This window comes from Dermacentor albipictus, chromosome 1, assembly GCF_038994185.2.
Source record: "Dermacentor albipictus isolate Rhodes 1998 colony chromosome 1, USDA_Dalb.pri_finalv2, whole genome shotgun sequence".
Classification (NCBI taxonomy): domain Eukaryota; kingdom Metazoa; phylum Arthropoda; class Arachnida; order Ixodida; family Ixodidae; genus Dermacentor; species Dermacentor albipictus.
In genome coordinates this window covers 420,928,714-420,955,512 of record NC_091821.1, presented here as the reverse complement: position 1 = coordinate 420,955,512, position 26,799 = coordinate 420,928,714, and the positions used below count along the sequence as shown (strand labels likewise).

Below are 26,799 nucleotides of genomic sequence, written 5' to 3'. Positions count from 1 at the left end.
ATTTTTTTCGACTGGCAAAGATGCCTCACGAAGTACATAATACAAAGACCATGCAAGTGCACTCCCACTCGCATCATAAAACAGCGCCCTCAAATAAGCTGACTGAAAGCAACTGCATCACCTGTCACAAACTCAAAGAGGCAGCGCATCACCTCGATAATGATATGGAAGGAGCACCAACAGTAGGTTTTGCAACTTCGCAGCTATTCCTTCCTCTAATTTCTATGTCACACTTATTATCCGTCTCTCAAGGCGGACTCATCACACTGATAACCAAAGCCCCTTCATAAGGCGGCCGAAGTGTCGCTCCGATTATGCACGAAATGTGAAAAGCAATGTAATAGGCATAGAACGTTTCAAAATCCTGGCTTTACTAACACCGCATCGTAAGAGTGCGCACGAAGCTATATTTTGTGCCAAAAACTTGCTTTGGACCAAAGCAAAATTAAATTGGCCGTTTTATTTTGCATGAAAGTGTATATGTGCAGCAAAAACAGGTTTGTGTCCAAAAATAAAAGTGAAATAAACAGACCGGGAAGTGATCAATGTGTAGAGAAAAGGCAAAAACCAATGCATTCAAGAAAGTAAATATACCACTTCTAAAAGAGCCGAATTGGCAATCGGGATGTAAGCACAAAAATGAATTGGTCAGCTCTGGTGAACACCAGCCTAGAGGACGTGTTCAAAGAGGTCTGCTTTTGCAGCTACGCAGTACTGCATCCATTCTATCACATCTTCAGAGGCTGTCTTGGTGACTGACGCCGGACTTCTATGGCAGACATTCATTATCCTTGCCTTGAACTAATCGGATGTCCGTCTCAATCATGTAAGCATGATCTTTCACATAACCCCAAAGAAAGAAATCGAGTGAAGAGAAGTCAGGTGACCTAGCTGGCCAATTTACAGTCCCGTGCCTTCCAATCTATTGCGTATGAAAAGTCGCATCCAGCCAGTTTCGTGCTCGGCTGCTGCTGTGTGCTGGTGCATCATCTCGCTGATACAACAGAAGTGGAAGACGTGACGGCGGGACTTCGCTGAGAAAATCAACCACTACTCCTTCAGTGATTTTGTTCATGTAACGCTGTCCAGTCAGTGTGGGATCGAAGAAGATGGGACCGATTATAGCACCGCCGTAAATTTCGAACCACACATTGAGCACCCACTGGTAATGGTGCCGATTGTGCTTTACCCAGTGCAGATTGGAGTTCCTCCAACATATTGTGCATTATGCAAATTTACTTAGGCATTTCTGCAAAAATTGGCTTCATCTGTGCACATAATATTGCTCAAAAAGTCTGGTGACTCATCGGATTTGTGAGGACACAATTCAAGAAATCTAGACAGTTCTACAGGTCCCTACCTTCTAAGCATTGGTGCTGGTTAAGGTGGTACAGGTGAAAGGCCGTCATTTAGAATCAAACTGATGACCTGGAAATTGGTACGTGAGCGGCCATGTCCTGCACGCTAGCACGAGGGTTTGCCATATATGATAGAACATCTGTGCGTAGGCTAGGACTCAAAGATGAAGACCTCCGCCGCTGTTTCTTGAAGCTGCCGGTTTGTCTCAGGTTTAATTTCTGATGATAGTCAATGCGTTTGGTCTGCCACCACACTTCCATGACTGATTATATATATATACGACCCTCCTTTTGTTTCCATGTGCAGATCCTGAGGCAAGGTCATGTTTACCTTCTGGTCATTAAGAAAGACATGGCGACTGGGACGAAACAAAATGCACCTTCAAACTTTTGCGTTAATGTTGTTGATTCGCTTTAGTGGCGATAGGCCTCGTGGCAAATAAAGAAAAATAATAATCCATGCACTTTATCTATGCTAAGACAACAGCTATCGCAGTTTGTTTCCAGCTAACAACAAACCTGGCGTGTTACTTCAGCCAAGGTGCGGCAGCTAAGGAGCTAGCTTGATCACGATGATTGTCTTTATTTCGCTCCAGCTAACTCAGAGGGAGCTTGTTCGAGGGCGCTGTTTATGATGGGGGTGGGTGCACAGTCATGTGGTATTCTCCATATTTCACTATGTTTATCAGTCGAAAAAAATTTGTGCACAATTAGAACATCGCTGTAAACACTGCAGTTAGATTTCCCTTGGCTGTGTCTACAAATAGCCTCATTGACACTTTGATAATTAGGATAGTATGGCTCAAGTTAGATAATTAATTACAATTAGCTAATTAAACCTCAGTAGTGAAATAATTACTGGCAGCTACTCCATTATACCAGAAACAATATGCACAAGGTTTTCTTAGAGTAAGGCATTGCACTTTTTTTTAACTCTTGGTGCATGATAGTTAATTGGGACACCCTGTATATATTTGTGTCCTTTGCATGCAACCGACTATGTTTTTATCCCTGATAAATAACATAAACTTTTAGAAAGTTTTTTTTTTTTTCAGGAGTCATTAGCATTGCTTACTGGAAAGAGAAGCAATACTGAGACACACAACATTCATGTGCATTTCACACGCCATTAATAAAAGACTGCCAAAGGGGTCACTGAAGGTTTTTTTCATGGTCAAGGAAGCATGCAAAGGAATTTCAAGCGTGGTGAATGTACAGCAACATATATTCATTCTCTAGGGATAGGCTATCCATATCTTTAGAAATAAATTTTAATTGGCTACCTCCATCTCTTTCGACAATATAATTTGACCTATGAGTATACTTAAATATATTGTACATGTGCATGGTGTTTACAGCGGAAATTTAAAGCAATGTTGAAGTGAGAAAATATGGATGAGGCAGACGCCGCTAATGCTTCTAATGCGCATGTCCCCCTTTTGTTGTGACTTGCAGAAATAACGCAATATTATGAATTAAAAGCTGTGCACGTCTGCACCAACAGTGATGCAGTAAGCTGTAAGCCCCAGTAAAATTGCAAGTGAAAAGGTCGAGGAAAGTCAAAGTCAAAAGAAACTTCAAATGATGTGGGGGACAAAACTCTGGTAATGGTCACCTCTCACCCACCCCCCACACACTTTAGGTGTGTGGGGGTGGGTGAGAGGGGACGTTGGCATCGCCTGGAGGGGGGGAGGCACCCCCCCCCAAATCTTTAGAGGGGGCGCAGGCCTTGGAGCCCCCCCCGCCTATGGGACAGCATTTTTCTTAAGTTTCCGAATTTCACCACCTGCCTTGAAGTCAGAGGAACTAAAGGGTCGGCTGCATAAAATGTCGTAATTGTTGCCCAGTTTCCACGAGAAATCATTTTTAGCCATTTTGCGCACAGTTCCAGACTAAACCGTCGGCTGCATAAAATGTCGTAATTGTTCCCCAGTTTCCATGAGAAATCATTTTTAGCCATTTTGCGCACAGTTCCAGATCGCTTGGTGTTTCGTGGAACGATATGCCTGGCGTCCGTTGCTTACTGGACGACTTGCAGCGTGGTACGCAGCAGTACAGTATCTTGTTGGGCGCCAACCGATTCCACACTGCAGATAGACAAGTGATTGGGTATAAAAAAGAAAGTAACTCAAAGAAACAGTAAGAACTATGCATCCTAAAACACTGATTTTTATAGTAGTAAGCCAATATATGTTGCAACGACGCCAACAACTAACATGTGGTTGCGGAAAATTTAGTAAATGAACGGTCGCTTCATTTGTATACACTGATCACAAATTCGGTCATGCACCTCTGTTCAAGTAAAATAAACATGCTGCTGTCGCAAAACGTACATGCTTACCTGCAGCTAACACGACGAAAATCATACAACTCTTGCTTGATGGATCGGTTTGGGTGCTTCAATGCGCCTCGACGTGTAGCCATGTCTGGTATGCGAGAGCAAGTATGGGGCACGCGTGCCTCTCGCAGAGAGCCAAGGTGTAAATCGAGGAGGGAGGCTATGGCTTCACCTGCCATGGTTGCTTAGTGCCTTTGGCATTACGCTACTAAGCATGAGTTTATGGAATCAGATCCCACCAGTAGCAGTCAGATTTTCATGGGCCGAAATGCAGACATGCCCATGTACCATGCATGAGGTTAAAATTAATCCGTAGTCCCCCACTACAGTGCCCCTGATAATCAGTTACTGGTATTGGCACGTAAAACCTCAAATTTAAGTAGGGCTTCTCCATCTCGGATTACAAAACCAGGAACTTCATGGAGAAACAAGTTTTGACAGTGTAGATTGGTGCCAGCCTGAATTGCTCGATCTCTGGCACTTGCAAACTTTAGCTTTAATGATGCTTTGTGCGGAAACCACGGTTGTCTCAACTATAGCAATTTGCGTCTGTTGATAAAGCTGCTTGTAGAATTTTGCACGGGCTCCATTTTTTACTGAATCCTGTACAAGTTTTTCCTGTGTTATCGGTTGATCTGTCTGTCAGAATTTCAACCCTCAACTTGTGTGCATTTTGTTGCAATTAAAGATGCTGTGATATCATTCTTTGTTATTGCACTCGACTTGAGTGAGGACAGCTCTTGTCCTTGCTTTGCACAATGTAGGAGCACAGAAAATGCGGTTTTCATGCCCTCAAGCAAGCTAACCACCACCAAGCCAATCAGCAGTGCTCGAAACATGGTGGCTGTTACATTTTTTCAGCACCAGCACTCACTCATTTGGAGAAGTCACAGTATTAGAGCTTGTGCATGTAGCAGTTAATCTTCTTGCCTGCTTCAGCGCCAGGTCCTGATGGCATCACTACATCAATGATAAAAGCATTATACGAGATTATTGCTGTAAAGGCAGCACGCTTGTGGACAATCACAAGCACTTGCATTGGTTGCCATAGGTGTTCATCAATGTGTCCAACAATAAAGACCTGCCTTTACAGCAATAATGGCCAACCAACTATAGGCCGCCAATAGCAAGTTATAAAAGATTTTGCTCACCATCGTAAACTATTCTATAAAAAAATTAGTGGATTCCTCCTGAATGGAGTTATTGAGATATGGCTACTCCATTTGGGTAGCTCATGCTGACTTGGAAAGCCAAATCCAGCTAGCCAGATGCAGGAAACAATATAGTGCCTCAGTCGCATTTGATATCGCTAAAGCTGATGACATTGTAGAATACATCATTCTGTCATGCGCACTTAAACGTACAGGTCTGCCAAGTACTTTATCGAGTGGTCTCTTGCCATTTTTGTCTTTCCAAACTGTTCCCAAAAATGTCTTCCCAAACTGTTCCTGTAAAAGTTTCGCTTTCTACCAACAAGTAGTAGTCCCACAAGCAGAATTTTAAGTATTTGGGTGCTGTATACATGGAAAGGTTGACTGGTGTCCATACATAAAAAATATTATATCGAACGAGGTACATACTGAGGGAATGTTGTGCAGACTTGGCAACAGTCACTCCCGAGTGCACAGGGATGATGTCCCAATTATTTATTGTGTGCATTTTCGCCAGATGTTGGAGTTTGTCTGCATTTTGTTCTCAAAGCACTACTGAATTCTCTTCCAATTCAGCTTCATACCCCTTTCAGTACAAACCTTTAAATATTTATGCATCTCTAAATGGCATGTCACAGTTCTATCATGAGCTGACCACACTATTTTAACCATCGGTGGTCATCATTTACATTGCATTGCCTTGAAGTCATTTTTGTGCAAACGCTCTCAGACCCCTAGTAGATCCACTTCCTTGAGACAGTTTAACGAAGCAGCTCTGTTACTCCATTAAACGATCTGTTCCAATTACTAAGATTAATCTTGATGACATGTTTCCAAACAACGCTAAGTATTTGCCATATCGGTGCCTGAACACTCTCTAGGAAGACAACCTTGCACACCTTTAAATATAAACAGCGATTGCTTCCAATACTTTCGTCTAAGAAGAGAAGGCAGATTTAGGCATCTTGCTATCACTACCTCAGAAATGATCTTTTTGTCTTTCACGAATCTGATTTCATGTGTATCTTTAAAGCTGAATAATTGGCTGTCATTTTAGCTCTACATAAATTACGTCTTTGTTGTTGGTTGTCATTTTCACAGACAATTTGCCAATGCTTACTTTATCAAATGTCTTAGCAAAATTTTATTTTTTCATCCCATGGTACTTGCACACTATTTGTTTGATGTGGGTGCCAGGCCAGAAGTCTAATAATTCTGCTGAAGCACTCACACAGGCATTCCCATGATGGTCCTGTGACCCTTCTCTTAACAGCATCAGTGTGCATAACAAAAACCCAGTTCAGAAAATTTGCTTGAGCCACTAAATTTTCAAATCTTATGTCCTCTCTTAAATCCCTCCTTTTTATAATTTTTATTGTAACAATAGGTAATGCCCCACTAGAAAGTTTGAAAGTCTTGCTTATGAGACAGTGTTGCCGAGTGCCCTCTTTATATATTGATATTTCTGGTGACTCACGAGTTAAGAAAATAATCCATGCTACTAACTGGCGGTTGCCTTTAATATTATGTCAGTGACTATTCGACATACCAAGCATGTCAAGGCCACTCAGACAATCGCAAATCCAGCTGTGGTGACAAAGAAAAGCTTGTCAATGTTCTCTGGTAGTCCCAAGCAATTTGTTATAGGCACTTTTGTCTTTAAACAGAGGCAGGATTTTTGGTTGGCAGCGACACTTGCCTCCTGGCGGCATGATAACAGGACAGTTAATTTCTTTTCAATAATGAAGTGATTTGAAAAATTAAGTAAAACGCTCCTTAGAAGGCATTTTACAGCTTCCAGTGCATAACAAAAATGTGCAATGGGGCCGCGTGAGAGGCCGGCCAGAACATATAGCTCCAGGCATCATCCCCTTCTTCCCTGTTGAGAAAATGGAGTGGCAATGTTACTGCCAATGCCTATTACATTTTGCTCATGACCTCAACCGATTAATGGGAATAAAAGTAATCACAATGAAAGCATGAATTGATTAAGTGCACAGTTAAGCTATCAATTGCCCAGCCCTAGGAGACAGTCAAATTATAATATGCAGTGAATTGCAAAACACAGAACAACTTTTCAACCAGACTGCAACAATATTGCATCAGTTTTTGTTTTTCACAAACCACAGGCATTGGCAAAACTTCATTCTAACTGAAGCCAGGCCCATAAATGCTTTTCATTTGTACAGTCTGCCAATTCACCAGCACTTCTGCTGTCTGCTCAATTAGCTGACTACCTATATTCCGAGGCAATTGAGAAGAATTGTACTATGAGGATGGGAATCTATACGGTTTGAAAATTACACGCAGGCCACATCCTTGCACACTATTTCACACAAATGTTCAGTTAACCCTGTAGATTTACACCAAGTGCTGAAAGTCTGAGGGAAATCTTCGATCTATGTCTCCAGTTGGCCCAGAGTCTGCTGCTTAGTTCAACAAATGTATATTTTCACAAATTTCCACAACAGAGTGTTTCGTATTGATTGAGGCCAGCCGACTACGTTCATACACTGCTAGAAATAGAATACACTGCAAAAAATGTCCTACTGCCCACCTAAAACAGCATTGCTGTTGTTGGCTGCAGTCTTGTTTGACAGATTATCAACTCTCCTTGTTAATTATGAAGTTTGTTTCGCTCATACAAGGGCATACATTGAAGCAATTGTAAATAAAAAGCATGCACCAACTTCAGCTATCTTGTAGAATGCTCCTGTTGAAAGCGTGACTCGTGGCAGGCTTATTATTTGCAGAAGACAATGAGAGCAAGCATAATAATTAACACACACGTGCTTTGTGTCTCTAAAAATTTATTCGAGTGTCATAGAAATAAACATATGTACACTAAAAATAATACACTCACAAGTGAAGGGCTTTTGTGAGGCTGCCCCCTTGTTTAGGTATGGCAACATTACAGCACAAAAGCAATGCAGCTTTTCTTCCTCCTGTCCCCATGCCCAACATGAACTAGGACCCCAGTGACAGTCTATTTGCAACGTTTTTATGCCGCACACCACTATGCGACGTTCACACCTTGGAAGCAACTACAGAATCACACAGAACGATACGACACCAAAAACACCAATTTTCACCAACATTTACATTTGGGGCCGCACATTGATAGAGTGCCTGTAAGCACAACCTGTGTGCAACAGTTTCCATAGAAGCTTACTGAGCTGGTTCGACGCATTGTACGGAATGCTGACATCAACGTCAATAGATCTTGGCTGTCGGCCTCTGACAAGTTGTTTTTAATTTGAGTCTTGATGCATAGCAGTGAGGGAAAAAATCTAAACACACCCTAAAGAACATCACAACCTCTCTGTAAATGTTTGGGCCATTCTCTTTTTGCCACAAACTCGGAACATCTACAGCACGCAATGCCACGATTCGCAAGAACTGTCAGCCTTTGCAGCCATAGCATCCCGGTTTCTCTCGTACATTGATGTGCACATGCCGCCTCAACTTGCACCGACTCGTATGCAGGCCACCGCTGTGCGACAAGTGCCCTACCTGATGATGCCACTCCCTTTGTTCGACAAAGCAAACACTTGTTTATGCTTGACATTCAAGAACATGCATAAGAAGCTTGGCAGCAAACTCTCTTTATGAGGATACGGGGAACAGAAAAATTGCACTACTAGATACATATCGGCACCTAGGGAAACACTGCTAAAAAATTAGCTTACCCTTGAACAGCAATACTAGAGACCCCTATGGGCAATGCAGTGAAGAAGTGCAACACTGGTGGTACGATATACATATACATAGCATTGAGTATTATTAATCTTTGTCTACTTATATTTCCTCATCCTATTCTTGACGTTTGGTTCAAGGGAAACTGAACTGCCCAGCATGTCGACATGCACACACACCTTTACAACATTCATGTTCTTCGTGCCCACTGTAATGTGACTGGACTGTGCAGACAAATAGCGACACTTAGCCGCAGCTCAAAAAAGGTGGCGGAACAGTTTTGCTGCAGAGGTGGCACACAGTGCTCCTAATGCAAAAAACATGGAAGCAGCTCGGGGGTGTCACCTAACATGGCATCGATGAGAGTGCAAATGTAATTGGTCTGGAATTGGGACTAGTTGTATAGTTTGGAAGAAAAAAAAAAAAAACCTAAACCACGCAGTTCACAAGTGTTGCACACACGCATACACGCACACACACATACACGGTACATTAGCAGCAACCGTATTGTTCACTCAATATTCCTCGCTAAAAGGACGATGCAGAAGCTCAAGAATGTGCCAATATGGCTCTAAAAGACCATCAGTTTGCCTTGCACAGCTATCAGGCATACAAAATTACCATATTATACTGTAAATGGAACGCAGAAGCAATACTGAACCTGTGTCTGCACAACTCTCCCCACTTTCACGCTTGCTGACAGGAAATCGCGATGCACTGTCTCACAGATCAATAAAAGGTTAACAGTGATACTATGAGAACTGGACTATACCAACAGGTGAGGTGTAGTGCGAAAGCTTGCAGGCATTAAATAAGAGCTGAAGCCAAAACGAGGACATTCAAATCTACTAGTCTGAGCATGTCTTGAGCTTTTGCTGTGTTCAAAACAGTGTGAGCAGTGCTCAAAGTGTTCGGCTCGGCAAGGACTGAGAAAATCAGACGACGGCACACTTAGTCACTGTGCACAACGTACATAAACGAATAAATTTTCAAATGCACAGCAGGCACAAGAAAGCATGGCAATGGTGACATACATCAACTTGTTAAAAAACCATGACACCAGAAAATGAACTGCAGACACGAGTTCCAAGTTCACCATTTAAAACTGACCTTTGCACCACCCCTGGCCACACTTGCACACGTCCATATGCTTGGACATGCTGCATGCAAGACAAGCCTCCCCAAGAACTTGGAAGCTGCATTGCAATTAAACAGCACCAGACTATTCCCCCCTCACCCCTGTTCCAGAACATAGTCAAAGTAGTGCATGGAAAGACATAAGCCAAGACACCTACAACTGCAACTCTAATGGGACTGCAGTGCCGTCAACAAATATACAGCTCCCTTGCACTTACAAGCAGAGTGCACAGTCTGAACAAAGGCAGCCCGAGGAAAGCATTTTGTGCAGACACATACTTATATTATGCTACACTACTGATGCACAACTACAAGCAGTTTCGTAAGTAGCAGGAGGCGTAGAGGACGTGACTACTGTAGGTTTCCAGCGATTAAAAATGGCATCTGAATGGAGTGCGCCATGCATGGGAACATTGCGAGTAGTAGTTGGTCGTTCAGCTCTTAACACTTTTGCACCAGGAGCGCTAATGTGGAGACATGCACATGTGTAACCTCCAAGAGGACGAGCAATACATGGCTTGTCGTGAAGCAGATTACAAGAAGTGTCTTGTGGGCAAGGAAGAAGGCAGAGAGAGAAAAGCAGCAAAAAATCACAGCATGGGGTACTGCCACAAACAATACAGTCACTATTGGCTCCCAGGAGCTTCAATCAATCTCTCTGGAACCAAGAGCTTCTCACAAACAGAAGTGCCGCCTGTGCACCCAGAGGTGTGCTATAATGTACATGGCCTCACAAGCAGTCAAGTCGGGGCAACATCTTGAGAAAAAGAACCATGCAGAATGCCCAGGGCTTTACACAATCAAGACGAAACGAAAAAAATGTATGTATATATATAATAGGCGAGACCATCAAGGCCAGGTGAAAAACAAATTCACAGTGACTGCATGTCGGCCCCCCCACAACAGAAACGAAGCACTCCACTCTTTTTTTCCCCACCCTCCCAAAACTGCGCACAGCACAACACACCACTTCCCGCAGGTGCCATTAGTCTATCGCTTTGGAGATGAAGTCGAGAAAGCGCTTGGCGTACTGCTCTGGATGCACTGTCGAGATCTCCGCCCCTGCACCGTGCTTCATCGTCTTTGCTGCCTGCGCAGTGCGTTTCTTCACACCATAATGTGTGAGCACGTCCACCAGGGCCATGAAGTACACCTCTTTCTTTCCTGCACCTAAATAATAAAAGGAAAAGAAAGGAAGAAAAGAAAGAAGTGAAAGTTTTGCACAGTGAAGTAGTCAAACGTCAAATGCATTTGCATTGCATTTACAATATATCATTGTAAAATCTATATATTTTATGAATGTATACGAACGTATCTTGTATATGCCTTGTACTCAACGTCTGCCCGTCCTGCAAGGACCACAATGTGGTCTGCAGTATGTACTAAATAAATAAATAAATAAATGTCTAAGCACAGCACGCTTGCTCCAAGTGCGTGTTCTGGCACCCTGAGTCTCAAAATGCTTAAGAGAAAATGTGGGCCACAAAATGAAATTGCCACAAAACACTTATGGGGAAAAGAAAAAAGAAAGGGAGAAAAGCTTTACAGCAAACACACATTTCTTTTTATTGTATATTACTTTAAAGGCCAGAATTTCGGAAAAAAAGTTATTACCAAAATACTTGAGCACTGAATGAGGTCAAAAATGCATCTAACTCTCGCCATACCACAAAAAAGAGAAATGCAGCAATTCTATGCGATAAATTTTTTCAGTGTAGGGTGGGTGACATACAATCTCACCATACGCTGTCCTGTACGGAACGAAATTGAAATTTGGCCTTTTTACATGCAAAAACTACAATATGATCATGAAGCACATTATAGTAGGGGACTCAAACTAATTTTGACCACTTGGTTTTTTTTTTTATGTGCACCTAAATAAGTACACAAATCTTATGCATTTTGTCCCCATCCAGATTTGTCCACCGAAGCCTCTGTATGAAACAGTAGCTTTTGAATGAAAGCAATGCCGAAGTGACCAAATATTTTTGGAATGGTCATATGTGAAATCTTGAAGAAAACCAAGAAAATAACAACAACAGCAATCATTGGCAATCTTAGTGGAACATACTGCAATTAACAAAACTCAAACAACAAAAACTATGCACTATGACTGTAGTTCAAAACTGTACGAGCCAGGCCACACAGCATGTTTCTGGTTTTTTGGAACACTATTCAATATACTTTGAGAAATCTGTACCATGAAAAGAGCTTCAGCACAATCCCTGTAGCTTCCAAAAAGATGCTATACACTCGAAAAGCATCAAATACAGACGGTTTTCACTTTCTCTCTTCCTAGTTTCAGCACAAACTTATGACAGAATGTCTCCCTAAAAAACTGCAATGAATATCTTTGCAAAGCTACAGAGCTGGTAATTGTTTAATATTCTTATCAGATAGTTTTAGCTTGCCCGTACACATCATTACTGTTCAGGGAATGTTGGTTTACCGAAGGTATTAACGTGAGCTGCCAGGTTGGTGGCACCACCTTGTAACATAGCGTTTAACCAGAAAGGACAAAGAGGTATTATTGCAGTAGCTGACTATATAATAATAATAATATATAATCAAGAAGTAACACTGCCTTTTATTTTATAATATAATGATAATTGACATCTAGGCCAAAGAGTGCCATGGACTTTGTATTCAATGTTGAGTAGGGTTTGATGAATTAGTAGTAGTGATTTTATTTGAAAGAAATTGGACTCGCAAGGGTGAAATAAGTCTTCTAAAAGGGGTGTTGGGACCTATGTGGTCACCGAGAAGTTTAAAATAAACATCGCATATCTTGTTAAAGGAGACCAAACAGATAATGTAATACGTCAAAATAAAATGACAGGCAATAAAAACGAAGGTTTGGTATGAATGAACAGGGTCAGGCACCTTCATTTATTTACTTTTGCCTTGGGGAGTCATACGAAACTGCCAACGACTACAATAATTTCTGCTAACCATTGCCTCCACGTGGAGGGTGATGCTGCAGGTAAGGTTGAAAATATGTTTTTAAAAAATGAATGTCCCTTAAAAAATTGTACGCACTGTTATACCAAAACAGTATCATCTGAAAAAAGTACAGCGGGGTGCAACAATATTTGGTGACTAAAAAACTTCTGGAAAGTGTTTCCTTTGCTGTCTTTCTGTACCTGGGCAACATAACGTTATGTGCAGTACAGAAAAAGACTCTCCACACCTCACACACATAGGTGGCGCTGTACCTGCTAAAATATGAATATGTGTACTACACATGTGTCCTATGCACAGTTGAGAAAGGATAACTTCTTTGTGTCATTCACGGCAGGGAAAAAGTGCTGATCTAAGCCACGGTTGTATAGCATGCAAGTGGTTCTCAGCTTCTCCATTCCAGTCATTCTGCCAGAGCTGACGAAGTCGATATTGCACACACCCTTTAACATCACGTCACGGCACTCTCTGTTTGTGCACTGCATGCATCGCCACAGTATAAGCTTTCTCGCTGCCTGGTATTCCAGAATGCCCGGGGACCCACATGCCATAATGTCTTGAGGCCCCCGAGCTGCACAAAGTTGGCGTGCGTCGCGGATTGGTGCGCGTCACGATTGCTATCTTGCATCTCGGCCGTGGCTGCGCATAGCTGCAAGCGCGGCTGAGCACATACGCAGCCGCGCACCCTGCTTCAGAGGTAATCTGTTAGGTGCGCAAAGAGCGGGCGCGGCATCATGTAAGCCGTCTTCCCACGAGTTAATTATTGAAGGTTGTGTAATCTCGAGTTTCAGTGACCCGTCGGAGCGAGAGCCAGATGCTTCCCGCTGCCGCGCTTTTCATGATTGCGTCATCCCAGTGCGGGCGCCGCTATCAGCTGTGGGATCGCAGTGCATGCGAAAGTGTGACTGGCTTCGCTTAATTCATAACGCCTTTGTGAAGATATTGCCGACGTGGAATGAAACCGTATCGTTCGTTGCTGACTCCCGAATTCATCAAAATGAATCTTTTTCTCATTCAAAATTGCTTTTTTCGATTGCCCGGTAACTCAGAAAATTCTGCGGCCCCTTTCTGTGCAAGAAAAATCGATCGGCGACTGTACTTGTTTGTATAAAACGTTGAATTTCAATACAACAAATTTTCGATATAACGAAGCAAATTGCCGATTTTACCTACTTCGTTTGTATAGAGGTTTAACTGTACAAGACTGCTATTGCTGGCGGAGACTTACGGAGTCTCCATCTGTCGGAAGCGCCGCACTTGCGTAGTATGAGGGATAACGCAACGCGCTCCTCAGAGGTCTGGCTGTCAGAGCTCAATAAAAACACCATGCAGGAGCCCTCCCAGACATTTCTGCAAGTACTCTCGAAATGACATGAGTTCTTTACAGTCAAAATAACATTCTTGGGCAAACAGAAAGCACAGAATGGTTCACAGATGCTATCTGTTTACTGAATACATACAGCGAATGCCCACTGTGTGCGGTTGCCGCGATGGAGACCCTCGAACCGGTTTCTGTGCCGTCGTGACAATTCAATCTTTCTCTTTTTTTTTTCGTTTCTTCTAAATTCTTGGACATTTCAATATCATTATTTCTCAAGTTGCATCATGCTGTATGTTTATCAGTCTTTTGAGTTAGCTATTTCCCACTGCTTCTTTTTCTTAATCCTGTATACATTCATTAGTTGGTGCTAACACAAACATGAGTATATGTCATGCCTTTTTTAAGGCGCTTTTTACCGTTCCCTTTCCACTCCAGTGAACTTGCCACTGTCTAGCATCAACAAGTTCACAGATCAAAGCTTCATGACATTAGCTGGGCAACGCACGCAGGCAAGTGTCTCAGGGTGCACTTTCTGCTACCAACTGAACATCGCAGCCCCAATGCTGTAGCAGAAATCTTCCTCGCGGAAGTGCTTGCTGCACACCCAAGTTTGAGCCGATGGCTGCTTGCCGGTTCTAAATTTCACGATCCGAGCTTCACACAGCTTCTTGTCCTACGGGTACGTATGAAGGTCAACACCGGGCTCCGTAGTGTACATCCGGCACTGCGGCACCGAGCAGTAGCCTACCAAGTTGGATGCCTTCAATGGCTGCAACCACCTATTATAGTGCTTCAAAGTGTTGTCAAATAGACACGCAAAGTGGGAAAAGCTCTCCACTTTATCAGAACAGCAGCGCAGGTGGGACTTTAAACTTTCGTTTGCAGCTTGTTTCGGTGCTTCTGATGCCGACATGGCCGGTGTGTCCATGTGATCCCTCATACCATGTCACGCCGACGGCAGCAGCGCCAACTTCTCCAGAGGTGAAGCTCGACCCCAATACTCGTATTGGTATTGGAGCGGCCATTGGCTTGACTCAACATAAAAGCTTCCTATGGAGCCTGCGCGGAAGACTTCTGTGGCAAGCCGAATGCCAAGGTTATAGACAGGGCTGAACATTTTTAGAGCACTTTTGGGCGCTGATTGGTATACAACACATCCGTAGTCTAAACTGCTTCTCACAAGACTACTGAATAGAGACATTAGACATTTTGTATTCATTTCCCATGAACTGAGAGATAACATTTTTTAAATGCTCATAGTTATATGACATTTGCTCTTCAGTTCATAATATGTTGTATGAAGCTTAGCCTGCTGTCAAGAATAACGATGAACTTATGCTCACTTTCTATACACAGTGTACGCCCATTTATTTGAATGCATGGGTTAGCAACTACCCCAGTCAGCCTTGAAATAAGAACACATGTAGTCTTTTCATTGCTAAAATTGAAGCCATTCTGATCCGCCCGCATAGAAAGGCGATTTACACTTAACTGTACTTGACATTCACCGATGTTCAAATTGCATGACCTAAAACTAATCTGAATGTCATCGACATACACTATGAAGGAGATTGTTCATGGAACTGTGGTGCAGAGAGAGTTTATTTTTACTAGAAAATTAGTACTACTTAAAACACCTCCTTGCGGGGCTTCGTTTTTCTGTGTGAATATTTTTCAGAATAAATTACCAACCCGGATACGAAACTTTTTTTCCCGACCGATAATCACAAATTATGTTGAACATATTACCACTTATCCCATGTGATGACAGATCCTGAAGTATACAGTAATGCCAAGCCGTGTCATATGCCTTCTCAAGATCAAAAAAATAATGAGGGGCAATATTGCTTGTGCACAAACGCATCACGAATATACGCCTTGAAAAGTGCAAGGCTATCTGTTGTAGTTCTTCCAGCTTGAAAGCCTGTTTGCTTCTCATCTAGTCTGCCATTGTAGTATTCTAGGAAAAAGGTAAGACTACGATTGATAATACTTTCAAATACTTCACACAAGCAGGTAATCAAAGCTATTGGTCTATAATCAGAGTTCCACCGAGGCTTTGACGAAGTTCTTCCACTAAAGACTGAAGAAGTGATTCTTATGCAGCCTGAAAGACATGCTCGGTGACATACGTACACATTTCTTTCATCCCCAAATTGCTAATTGCATCAGATGATAAGACGGAAACTTCTTTAAGTTTATCCCAGTTAGGGGGCAGGCTCATGTTGAATTGTCTGTAGTGCCACTGGGAAATGGTTGCTATTATACATTTCTTTTTCACTTTCTATTCCAAATATGGCACGAGTGCTGAAGATCCTATTGATAAATCTATTGCATGTCTTGTGCGCCGTGTTGAAATAAGTTGTATCTTTTTATTATATAGGCAAGCACTTGATGACGTAAGGGACTTTTCTATGAGACGTCCTCTCACTCCACGACGCGAGTTGCCCCACAGTGTGTTGTGAGCGTTCATATCCCCTCCCAGTATACAGTAACAGCTTCTGAATTTGGATCCCAAGGGACCGGGAAAAATGTCCGAATTATCCGAATGCCGAATTAACGAATGAACAGGAAAAACAACATTAAAATAAAGTTGGAGAAGCATACCTTTATTGACTGAAGTATTTTGGAATAGTCTGCTTTTACGCGCAGATTCCGGCTGACACCACAATTTTTCTTAACTCTTCCAAGTGGCCAACAGCCCGCAAACTGTCAGAAGTGCTCAGGCAAACATCCTCCAATATCAAAAGCACCTCCGTGACTTCTCGTGAGGTGCGATGAGGTCGGGGCTGTACCTCCTCGCATGACTTTTCAATATCATGGTCTTCCTGGGCACCTGTGACATCATTATTAATTTCTTCATCAATCAGGAGACCAGTCGTGGCAACACAATCATCAATCGCGATGTAGTCCTGAAGGGTCACATCTGTGGGAAGGACAGCATCAAAGGTCGGGCAGTCATCATCAGTGGACTTGGCTGACACCTCGTCGGCTACTGCCGCATGCTCGGGCCTCAGAAAACCGCTGCGCCAAAAACAGTTGGTGATGACTTGCGGAGGCGTATTTTTCCACACAGGGGCGATGATGTGCACTGCGCCGAGTAAGTCCACTTCATACAGCTTTCCAACTTCTGAGAATAAGATCATTCGCTGTAGCATGTGTTTTTGGTACTTCGACCTCACGTAGTGAATGATACCCTGGTCCATTGGCTGAAGGGCACATGTAGTGTTTGGCAGCAAAAAAACTACCTTGACTCTCTTCAGTTCGACTGTACAGTTATGTGCACTGCAGCTGTCAACAACCATAATTATCGTGCTGTCCTTAGACGTGAAGTGCCAGTCTAACTGCTGCAGCCAGCCTCTAAAAATGTCCGAGGTCATCTAAGCCTTCCTGTTCACTCTGTGCTCGTCAGGAAGGCTTTTGATGCTTTTAAAACAACGTGGCTTATGCGCCTTTCCAATGACAAGTGGCAAGTGCTTTGTGCCAGTCATATTGGTGGCAAGAAGCACAATTGTCCCTTGCTTGCACTTCTTGCCACTAATGTGCGGGTCCCCTTTGAAAGTCACCGTCGTGTCAGGCAGAGCTCTGAAAAATGGAGCAGTTTCGTCTGCATTGAACACGACACATGGTTATTATGCGGCGATGTGCTCAAGCAACTTCACATTTTTACACTGGGTGGTCACGCTTTTGTCAACACTGCCATTTTCGCCGCACACACTTCTGAAGACGAGTTCGTGTCTCTCCTGAAACCTTGCGAACCACCCTTCTGAAGCTCTGAACAATTCAATGTTCATCATTGCAGCGTACTTTTCACCTTGTGCCATGATGAGAGGTCCGCTCAAAGGCAGATGCGTGTTGCGACAGTCAGTAACCCACTGGAGCAAAGCTTCTTCGAGCTGAGGATGAGCTGCGGTTCGCAACCGCTTTCTTGATGCATGAAACATTTCGCTTTCGAAGACTTGAAGAATCGGTTGTTCATTTTTCACGTACGTTCCCAACTTGGTCCGCTTCACGTTGTACTTGGTCATAACGTGCTGTCGCGATTCACCGTTCTTCAAAGCCAAGTCGCCAAGTTCTTGGCTTTGTACTTCTGTCGCTTTGCCGGCGTTGCCATCCCTGTAACGCACGATGGTGGTGGCATGCAAAACATGGTCACAACGAAAAAAGAAAACGCCGCAAGAAGAGATGATGCCGACTCGGCAACACAAGGGAAAATGACGTCGAAGGCTCAGTGGAGCGAAGAAAGAAGACACCGACGTTCGGTGAAGCTGCGATCACCCCCGCTAATTGATGACGATGGTGATGCCTCTCAGGTTTCAGTTTCACTCCAGTGGTGCCATCGCTGCTTTACCACACTTTCGTGTAGCGTCAGCCGTCAGCATTTGTCCGAATTAAGCGGTGCGGGGCCGAATTCGAACGAATTAACAAAGGTTTGGTCCTATAGATTAACATGCACTTTGGCCGGGACCAATAGAGCCGTCCGAATTATCCGAATTTTTGAATTAACGGGTGTTGAATTAACGAGCTTTTACTGTATATGGCTCCGGAAGTTCATCAATTAAATTTTCAAATTCCACACTATCAAGACGATAGCCTGGTGGGATGCAGAGCAAACACACCGTTATAAGCCTACTGAAGAATATGGCTCGGATAGCAACAGCCTCTAGGTGTGTTTTAAGTTTTACATTCTGACAAGCAACAGTTTTTCGGACCACTACTTGGCCGCTATTTTGTAGCGATGCCTTATGTCTTATTCTATGCTATTCTTATCATCCACCACACACGGCTGCCTGATCCCGTTGATAATGTGGGCAGACCGTTGCTCAGACCACTGGCCAAGCGCGAAAAGCCTGAAAAAGCATAGAATCGGAAAAGGCATCGCTACAAAATACTGGCCCTGCAACGCCACTTGAAAGCCCATAAGCGCCTTCGCAGTCTTTCATAAATACAAGGAACTGCTTTAGAAAGTTCATGTTATCAGTGTAAGCAAGTCTCTTGCACATAGAGCATGTTCAGCTTGAAATCAGAGTATTTCCTTTATGTCATCCAGGTTGTGTAGTAACCCCGTGACGTTCCACTGTATAATTTGTGTCGTCATGGCTAAGGCAGGCAGAGATATGTGCTCTGTGCAGAGCGGATTGGTAACTTAAGTTACACTTTTCCTGGGCACAGGCACGTACCCAGGATTTTTTTTCGGGGGGGGGGGGGGGGGGCCCACCACCTCCATCATCATCATCATCATCATCATCATCATCATGTTTTATGTCCACTGCAGGAGGAAGGCCTCTCCCTGCGATCTCCATTTACCCCTGTCCTGCGCCAACCGATTCCAACTAGCACCCGCGAATTTCCTAATTTCATCGCTCCACTTAGTGTTTTGTCGTCCTCGATTGCGTTTTCCTTCTCTTGGTACCCATACTGTAACCCTAATGGTCCAACGGTTATCTAACCGGCGCATTACATGACTTGCCCAGCTACATTTTGTCCTCTTGATGTCAATTAGAATATCGTCTATACCCGTTCGCTCTCTGATCCAAACCGCTCTCTTTCTCTCTCTTAACGTTATGCCTAGCAATCTGCGTTCGATCGCTCTTACGCGGTCCTTAACTCATTCTCAAGTCTCTGCCCCATATGTCAGCATTGGCAAAATGCACTGATTGCACACCTTACTTTTCAATAATAATGGTAAGCTTCCAGTCAGGAGCTGGCAATGTCTGACGTATGCGATCCAACCTATTTTTATTCTTCTGTGAATTTCCTTCTCATGATCAGGGTTCCCTGTGATTAATTGACCTAGGTAAACGTACTCCTTCACAGTCTCTAGTGGCCGACTGGCGATCCTGATCTCTTGTTCCTTTGCCCGGCTATTTATCATTATCGTCATCTTCTGCATATTAATACTAAACCCCACCCTTACACTCTCTCTGTTAAGGTCTCCAATCATTTGTTGTAACTCGACTGCATTGTTGTTGAATAGCACAATGTCATCGGCAAACCGAAGGTTGCCGAGATATTTGCCGTCGATCTTTACTCCTAAGCCTTCCCAGTTTAATAGCTTGAATTCTTCTAAGCACGCAGTGAATAGCTTTGGAGAAATTGTGTCTTCCTGTCTGACCCATTTCCCTGTAGGTAACTCCCTGCTTTTCTTGTGTAGAATTAAGGTAGCTGTAGAACCTCTGTATATATTCTTACGCGAAGGACCAGCCAGTAAGACGAGAAACTATTTACAGATATTTACAACAACGGTTGCAGCGCTGACCGGTTAGATTCACAGCGCGAGCCCAGTTCATTCTTCCTCCTCTTTTCTGGAGTGATGGCGCCCACGCACCTCGTTCAAACAAACAAATACCACAAGCATGTAGCAATATTTTTCAAGCTTTTTACGTAAGCGTTCTGTAGTCCTTGATTACGTAGTGCCTCTAGACTGCTGGTATCTCTACTGAATCAAATACATTTTCGTAATCTATATAAGCCACATAGAGAGGCTTATTGTACTCTGCAGATTTCGCGATAACCTGATTGATGACATGGATGTGATCCATTGTAAGGCATCTCTTCCTGAAGCCAGCCTGTTCCCTTGGTTGACAAGATCCATTGTTGCCCTTATTCTATTGGACATCATTTTGGTAAACATCTAATATAATACTGGGAGCAAGCTAATGGTCCTATAATTTTTCAATTCTTTAACGTCTCTTTTTTTGTGGATTAGTATAATGTCTGCATTCTTCCAGTTTTCTGGGACCCTTGCAGTCGATATACACTTCGTATAAAGAGCCACCAGTTTTCCAAGCATTATGTCTCCTCCATCTTTGACTAAATGGACTTATTCCACCTTCTCCTCCCGCTCTTCATCGTTTCATGTCTTGCAGCGCCCTTCTGACCTCATCGCTAGTTATAGGAGAGTTTCTGTATCCTGTTCTTTACTGTTTCTAAGTGAGGTATCGTGACTCCTCTGGGTACTGTATACAGGCCAGCTTAGAATTTTTCCGCTGCTTTTACTGTATCTTCGAGATTGCTGATGATATTCCCCTTTTTACCTTTTAGTGCATACATCATGGCTCGTCCTATGCGAGGTTTCTTTTTTACTGATTTCAGGCTGCGTTCATTTTTTACGGCTTCTTCAGTGTTTCTCATGTTATAGTTTCGAATATCAGTTATTTTCGCCTTGTTGATCAGTTTTGACAGTTCCGCGAATTGCGTAACGCTGTGCGGCCGCCAGTCCCATACAAACGCGTAGAGCGCAGGACTCTGCGATTCTAGACGTACTGCGCTCACCGAGAAAGGTTAGAAAAACACCCACATAAGCACAGCAGAGAAGTGGCTACGTGAGGCGGTTGTAGAACTGTAGAAGCGTCATTCAAAGCAAGAAATTATTCTCCACTTCCGGCGGCGTTTTCTCTACTTCCTTTTTAAATAAAAAGATGTTGATCCATAAATATTCTCATAAACAACGGTTAACATTTTTATTATTCGCTTTTGCTTGCAGTTTGGTTGTTGCGTTGGCTCTCTCCCTTAGTAGATCACTTAATTTCTCAACTCCTTGTGATTTTAGTTTCCGGTTTCCAATTTTGCACAAAAAGTGCTATACAATTAGGGAAAACAGACGAGGTAACTGTCGACAGTCATCTTGCTTATGGATTTAAGAGTTATTGCAGGGTTTCATGATGGACGCTCTTTCACATCATTTTATTTCCCACCATATCTAATCCATATCACGTGTATATGGTTCCGGGCATCTGCGAGCGTCGCGGCGAGCCGTAACTCAAGGAAATAATGAAGCAAATGGAAAAGTTAAACGCAATTGGTGTTCTCTCCGGCCGCAACTCGTTCCATGAGAGTACAGACCAGCTGAGTAACAGCCGCATCCCTCTCCTGGTCCCAGGATCAGCCTAAACAAAGAAGGTTGAACTAACAAAAGCAACAGCTATGCGCGTGACGGTTGAATAGATGGTGACAACTGAGCGCATCTCGAGTTAATCGCGCGGGTGCGGAATCTATGAGAAAACTGTCCTTCACATTACAAGAGATGCCGATAACTACCGCCAACTAAAAGGAGTGAAAAAGGCAGCATAAGGCTGAGCGATGAACAGCTGCCAAGTCTCAACATTAATCTGGCGGCACTTTAGGAATGTGTGAGGAGTGGTGGCGTGGGTGGGGAGGGGGGTATGCCACTTGATTTCGGGGGGGGGCCCGGGCCCCCCCGGGCCCCCCCCTGGGTACGTGCCTGCCTGGGCATTGTTATGCCCTCAGGTATTTCTTTTTTGCCAGCAATACCGAACGAGTTGTGTCGCCCCCTTATTGCTGCTGACTCAGAGGCGCTTGTGTCCATGACCTCCGCAGAGGTGTTGGATGCCTGTTCACCAAATAGAGAGTCTCTGCTGGCCTTGCTTCACTAGAAGCTGAGGCCTTGGGATCCAAGCCTGAAATGCTTGGGCAACTTCTATCGCATCTTGTGATGAATTGGAGGCTAGGTGAGAGATGACGTTCCCCTTCCCAACCATTTTTTCACCTGGGGAGTTTACTTGCTAGCCTCACTTCTCGGGTGAGGCTCTTGGAGCAGCCAGGGGCTATTCTAGGGGGGGTACGAGATCAGCTAAGCTGTACCAAGATCCCATTGTGGCCATATGCTGCTCCGCACCCCCGCGAGCAGCACAGGAATATGCAGTCCCTTGAAACTTTGCGAGTCTGACGTGAAGGGGGCGAGCAGCATTGGAATACATAGTCCCTTGAAACTTTTCGTGTCTCTGACGTACCTCTCAATACGTAATGTTCGATAATACCTAATGTCCCTGAAATAGTTCCGCCAAACTTTGTAGTCGTGTAGGCTACAGCTACAGTGACTCATTCGCACCACAATTTGTGTGAAGCGTTTCATGTTAAGAGAGCTATGGATGACTACATGTTATCCTTGTCTATAGCTATGCTTTCTTGTCAACTCGTTCGCCGAGTGATCAGGGCTAAGCTTTGCCTTCACTGGCTCTCGGAACGTCGAGCAAGGCTGGGCTCCATACTTAGCCTACCGACTACTTCAAAGCTGCACCTACACCGGGGACCCCGCTCACCGGAACATAGTACGGGCTCCTGCTCATATGGGTCTCGAGGGGAATGAGGCAGCCGATGCCGCCGCCCCCGCGCTCTCTCTCCGGGCTTCCTTTCTCGACCCCCTAGATCAGGATCTTGAATTCAATCCCGCGTATTCTTTTAAAGACATTGTCCTGCATTATCAATCTGGCCATAGCCTTTACCCTCGCCCGAGTAAAGGTCTATCTAAAACGGAGGAGCGGCTTCTACTCCGTCTCTATACGAACACTCTGCTGTGCCCGGCAGCACTCAAACATTTTGATCGTTCTTTCACGGGCAGTTGTCCGCACTGTGCGGAGAAGTCTTCGGACATCTACCACATGGTGTGGGCCTGCCCATCTAACCCAGCTATTGCCCCTCACCCCAACCCCACTCGGGAGGACTGGGAGGCGACCCTGCTCGGCTGCTATGACCTGCAGGCCCAAAGGGCCTTGGTCGAGCGCGCCCGGGCAGCGGCCGACGCCACTGGGGTCCTGTACTAGGGATTCCACCCAGTATTTTAAGGGCCGGGCCCTTAAGGACCGGCCCATGTGCGTGCCTCCGTGTGCTTCTCGTCTTAGAGCAATAAATGTTTTTCACCACCACCACCTCTGCACATGAGGGGACATTGTGCCGCCCACTTCTGATTGTCTTGTAGCCAGCCTGCGAAGCTTCTCGAATCTCTTAGCCAGTCGCCTGGCAGTTGGTCCCAAGCGAGAGCTATTGAAGCAGCATGCACTGCGAGCATTCTGTCGCAGCACTGAGCATGTCTGGTATTACGGTAACCACAGACAAGCTGGGCAGTTCAACGAATGGGTGGAGGTATAAACTAAAGCCCTTACATACTGCTATTGCTGTGATGAAGGAGCTTTAACACAGAGGCACGTGAGCAGACTAATCGGTCTGCACCATCCGCCTTTTGGTGCAGAGCTTTACCAGTGAAACAAAAAGCTAGTATTGCTCTAACATGGCTATAACAAAGTGTAAAACATTTTAAACATAGGAAAAACAATGTGTTCACGATTACACTCCTGCCGAAAATTTACACCAACAGCAAAGTAGAATACACTTCGTTAATGCTATATTAGTTCTGTCTTTGGTTTAGCTCTGTGCCACCAGGTGGCTGCACCGTGCAGACCATTCACGATTGTGCCTCTGCTCCTCCCGCGAAACGTCCAAACCCAGTCCATTTGCGCTTGCGTTCACCTGAACAACGGACATGAAAACCACTATTGTGGTAGTAATCCTACAGCGTAATGTCACGGCCGTTAACGCATAAGTCCTGGCACCGATTGGATACAGGAAACCCAATGCGCTGCAGCCACTCCACTTGCCTGTTGCCTTGCAGAGGGACACAATGTCACAGCTTGATATGTCACCAAGATTTGCAGCCCACAACAGAACAAGGGCGATTCACACTCCCAATGACAAGAAACCTCGAAACCAACATTGACCGTGCAGCTTGCTTCAACACGAAACACATTGTAAGACAAGCAGACAACACATGTTGCATGCTGGAAGTGCTTGAGTGTAGTTAAATGAATTAAATTATGGGCTATTACGTGCCAAGACCATGATCTCATTATGAAGGATGCCGTAATGGGAGACTCTGGATTCATTTTGGCCACCTGGGGCTCTAACATGCACCTAAATCTAAGCACATGGGTGTTTTTGCATTTCGTCTCCCATCGAAATGCAGCAGTCGTGGCCTGGATTTGATCCCACGACCTCGTGCTTAGCAGTGCAACACCAAAGCCTCTAAGCAACCACGGTGGGTCTCGAGCTTAGTGATAAGTTGTGTATTCTCTGTGTCACTTTACTTTCACTTTTTGTAGAAATGAATTAACCAACATTCCAGCTATTACAAACAACATTTGTTCACCATAAAGTTGGAAAAATGATTGATGACGCAAGATAGGTAGCCAATTGAATAGCTCGCTCTACTAACGTCACACACACCCGTTACATTGATGGTGATGAGGCGGCTGAAAGCTCAGGGGAGCGGCGCCACTGGCATTCGTAGCGATGCACATTTTTAAAACCGTATAATAAATTATACGCACTAGATGATCAGACGGGCATACTCTAACAACTGAGTAAGAGTGTACAAAATCAACAAAATCGTTTTAGGGTTCCTTTAATATCACGCCCAGGCCCTAGGTTGTTTCTCAACTTTCCTGGTTCCGCATCTCTTGTGGCGAGCAGTAACGGTGGCTTTTATCTTCTTCCAGTTCTTGGTATTAAAAAGTTAGTTTTACACTGTCGACCTTGGTGGGAGTCGAAACCATGACCTTTAATGTTAATTAGGGCAAAGTTACTTAACACGCAGTTAATTAAGGTAGTTAATTAAGGCACTCGAAACCACAACCTTTGGTGGGAGTCAAACCCATGTAATAGGAAGTAGCAATGCATTTGAATGAGAATGTAAAGTAATTTAATTAATGCCTCGTAAGCGTGCAGGCTGCATCCTCTATAGCATATGCTTGGCCATGAATTTGGCTGCATCATGACTAACCATACCCAAGCATTGTTACATGCCATTGGAATGCAGTGCTATGGACGTGTGGCATAGATGGGTTTAGTGCTGATAAGTAATGTAGAGGAAACCTCCCCAACTCCATCCCCACCATCAGCCCGATCTAGTGTTGAAGGGCCTTCCCAGAGCTTTCAGTACAAAACGAATCGCACCATTCTTTCAGTTAGAAATTGATCTCATCTCCTTACTAAGCACCTCTTTCCCTTTTTATGCACTCGCTTTCCTCGGTATCCACCCGGCTATTCGACTTCATCAAACCAGTAGTTCTCTGTTCTGTGCAATTCATGTGCTGTCCACTCCTGTTAACAGCACTAAGGTCAACAATAAAGCTAAACTACAGCATTTAATACATGCTGCTTTAAACGCTGTCTGCTACTATGATGCCTACAATTTTGCCTTCAATTAACAGTGCGCTGCTTTCTATTTCATTGAGGGTTCTTTGTAAAGCTTTGAAGTTTCACTATTGCAGGCAAATACTGGAAAAACAGAGCCAGTATGTTACCTTTACTTTTAAGCAGGGTGTCGAACCGACAAAATACCGGTTCACAGAAGTAAAATTTTATAGCAGTTTGCAAAACGTTTTGCAACGCTGAACCAGTTCATAAACAGCTTCGGAGCAGTTGACATTGCCATACCCCACGCCGTTATGCTGAATGGTACTATTGCCTTGCCCACATGATGCATGAGTAAGTTTTGCCACGAGAATGCAGAAATTAAGGAATTATAGATATGGGGGAATTCTCTTGCAGATAAACAGACAGGTAATTAGTGAGAATCCCTGAGTCAGCGTAAAGTTGATACTCGTTACTTGTGGCAGCAGTAAAAATCAGTTCATTTTTGTTTTACTACTGGTTTTTTTACAACATTTTGGTGGTGAGCACACTGTAGAATGTGGTCTTTAGCATCAAAGACAGTGCAAATTCACATTGTTTTACATAAATACTTCAAACTTGTATGTAGCAGAGAAAGAAGCCAGCATTTGACATTTCGTTCAGTTTGCTGCTTCTTTAGAAGCACACGAGGACACTGATGCTTCTGAACAATGAGCAAGGATGGTTTGCACAGAACGATACATTGATATTTCTTTCACACCTGCACCTGGCGCGTAGTCTTGTGCTGGCTAAGGGCGGACAAAGAAGTTAAAAGCACACACGTTGTGCCCCGCGAATAATTTCCAGTACGCCAAGAGCACTGCACTCTGCCTGGCTAAGCACCAAACATGCGTTGAACCATGGCACATA

General features: G+C 44.0%; 1 protein-coding gene across 3 annotated transcripts in view; it reads right to left on the bottom strand.

Moving 5' to 3' along the window:
• Positions 1-7,640: 7,640 nt before the first annotated feature.
• Positions 7,641-26,799, bottom strand: part of PIP4K (phosphatidylinositol 5-phosphate 4-kinase) — a 129,279-nt gene continuing 110,120 nt past the window's right edge. For all 3 annotated transcript variants that reach the window (XM_065429857.1, XM_065429858.1, XM_070532252.1), the window contains one exon: positions 7,641-10,850. In XM_065429857.1, the coding sequence (XP_065285929.1) occupies positions 10,666-10,850 (185 nt within the window). In that variant the 3' untranslated portion in view covers positions 7,641-10,665. The remainder of the gene's footprint in view (positions 10,851-26,799) is intronic.